This window comes from Dermacentor silvarum, chromosome 1, assembly GCF_013339745.2.
Source record: "Dermacentor silvarum isolate Dsil-2018 chromosome 1, BIME_Dsil_1.4, whole genome shotgun sequence".
Taxonomy (NCBI): Eukaryota; Metazoa; Arthropoda; class Arachnida; order Ixodida; family Ixodidae; genus Dermacentor; species Dermacentor silvarum.
The window spans coordinates 128,505,738-128,508,660 of NC_051154.1; the positions used below are offsets into that span (position 1 = coordinate 128,505,738).

The 2,923-nt window shown below is 47.0% G+C and overlaps 1 protein-coding gene across 1 annotated transcript; it reads right to left on the bottom strand.

The window, feature by feature from the left end:
* Positions 1-362: 362 nt before the first annotated feature.
* Positions 363-2,495, bottom strand: LOC119458520 (uncharacterized). The gene is made up of 2 exons (XM_037720394.2): positions 2,484-2,495; positions 363-767 (listed from the first exon to the last, which is right to left on the bottom strand). Exons 1-2 carry the CDS (start codon positions 2,493-2,495, stop codon positions 363-365), a joined length of 417 nt encoding a protein of 138 aa, XP_037576322.1.
* Between the last annotated feature and the right edge of the window lie 428 nt (positions 2,496-2,923).

Here is a 2,923-nt window from a genome sequence, read left to right on the forward strand (position 1 = left end):
ATAATTATTATTATATTATTATTATTATTATTATTATATTATTATTATTATTATTATTATTATTATTATTATTATTATTATTATTATACAAGACGATTATTCCGACGTTCAATTATGACATACCAAAGAATTATCCAACAGCCCGTCGTTTATTTCCAAGTTCATTGGCATTTTCACATTTTTAACAGGCCCACAAGCCCTGTTTGATGCTTAGTCTCGCTCGGATCCTCATGCACAGGACGCTAATCGACATCGTCACTGTCTTGATGTGGCCGCTTTTGAAAGCTGTTGCTGAGTTCATTATTAAGCAGTCACAAGATGGAAATGCATTTCTCCACGGAGCCAGCATGAAGGGCACCACCTTACGACCAGGGCCATCCTCCTCCGTGGCCGCCACCGCCTCCACCGTATCCGCCACCGCCGTATCCGCCTCCGCCGTACCCGCCACCACCGCCGCCGCCTCCGAAGCCTCCGCCGCCGCTCGAGATCGTCGTATACGTCACCACGGGCTTCAGGGAATGCGACACGGTGGCCACCGGCTTGGCCACGTAACTGACCACAGGCTTGGCGACGTACTTTACGCTCACAACGGGCGTCTTGACGTACGAGACGGAAGCTACGCCGATGTCACCTCCACTACCACCACCACCGCCACCGAATCCGCCCCCGCCACCGAAACCGCCGCCACCACCTCCGCCGTAATCATCGCCGCCGTCATACAGAAGGCCCGCAGAGGCGATCGTCGCGACGGCGAAGAGGACGAGGACCTGGAATGAAGAAAGCAGATCATGGTATATACTGTGTGTGGCGCCTGCCAACCACGCTATGCGGTAAAGTCTAACTAAATGCCTGTGCCCGAACATTTATACACGCGTTCTTTGCTGAAATCACTGCAGGAAGCTAGAGAAACGTTACAGGAAGCACTTTCATAACTCCGTAGGCTTCTTCGTAGTTTATAATTTTCTAGTTTGTATACAGTTACTATCAAGTAGTCTTTGATGCTGCTCTATACCTTGCCCACGAAGTTGGGGTATAAGTTTCATGCCCAGCTACTTCATGAAGCGCGTGCAGATTATGGCTTGCACAAACTTTTATCCGCATTACTGGAATTCCGGTGACTGTAATGCGTTCTTAATTTCTTAGCACTCGACAGAATATAACTTCAAGTTAGAAAGTTCCTGACGACGAAGCACTACATGTTGGATCTCACATAAGCCATTTGAGCTGACGCGCTTCCACCAGGTCCTTATACAACGCCCACGTTGCCAGAGCTGGCAAGCTCCGTTGGTTTGAAACCCTTCCTGCTTTTCAAAACTTTCTATGCCCATTACTTTTATGTACCGCTGTTAGCGCAGCAAAGCAGACCCTGTTCTATTTAGGCTGTCCCTTTTCACTTTCTTGTGTGAGCTCCTGTGCTAAATCGAGAGTTCTCGCCGCCATGGTCTAGCACGTTTAGTATCAATCTCTCGTTTTTTTTCTCCCTGCTATTCACGTTCCATCCATGAGAACCCCCGAGAAAGACCTTCTGTTGTATCAGGCTTCATACAGATTACCTTGCGTACTGAATAAACTCGAAAAGATTTCTGAAAAAGGGTTATAAAATAGATTTAGGAGACATATCAGGCCAGTTTTAAAGGGTGTAGTACTCCTTACAGCACATGTATTCTAGGATATAACAATCTGTTTGGCGTTTCCTGTATAATATCTAGCCACTGAAAAATTATATGCAAGGCATTAGCGTTATTACGCACGATACGAGTTAACCAACACGTCTCCCACGTAACTCGTCAATCCCGCGTTAATCACTTCTAAGCAGCTAACGTGCAACATTTTCTGTTTCCTACACTTTGCATGACATCATTCGATTTTGTAACTAACCTGGAGCGACGACAGCAGTGGCGATCGCTAGAAAATACGACCTGTCAAACCTACTACATTTAACGTAGCTGCTTAGGCAAGCGCCGCCAGTAAAGCGTAACACGATGGAGAGCTCGCTATCGTAACCAACAAGCAATGCCGAGAGGCAAACAGAAGTGACAGCTTACGGCAACGAGGTCACGGAGCGTAAGCCGTCACTTAAGCAGCCACAACGCACCGCCGAAAGTTCTGAGCGATTATAAATAAGGTTCACTAATTCATCATATTGAATGCACTATATTGCACTATATTTGAAGGCACTATATTTGGCAACTATATATATCGAAGAGCTCAAGATATAAACACTGAAAGACGCTTAATCATTCACGTGTCTTGACGTTGTCTTTTTCTTAAACATAGCCAGATACTCAAATGAGCTCAATAACTCCAATTACACTAGTATACCAGCTGGCCGAAGCATTGCTGTCAACCAGTATGCTGCAATCTGCACTAAATATTAAGAGGGACCACGCGCGTTCATGCTGTGCTTGCGCATCGAGCTGTCAGGCACTTCACATCCATCACGGAAACCCGTCCCTAAGACGTGTGCTTCGCTGTCTACTCACCAATGCTCGCATGGCTTCAGAGGCAGACCAGTGCTGGCTTGCGACCGGATGCAGTGCCTTTATATACGGAAGACGCGACTGCTTGGAGGAAGTGGGGGCGGGAATGAGAAAGGGGGGGTCGCGTGAGCAAGCAAAACATAACGCAGGCAGAGGCTTGTGGCTCGCCTACGGTCATTATGAGTCTCACGCGCTGCGTGGAAACCCCATTAAACCACTTTCTGCGTGAGAACGATTCAACGGGCTATAGTGACCGGCAAGTCACAACCTCAATCGGATGCCTGAGATTTTTCAATCACAATTAACTTGTAATGTGACGCTGACAAGCAAGGCTTGGCCTTAGGTGCTTACAATGCGGGGACAAAGTTGAGTCAGCCTGTTGGGAGTGGAGAACACGACACCCAGCTGTTTGACATTGTTCTCTTTAATTGCTTGATAGGCTG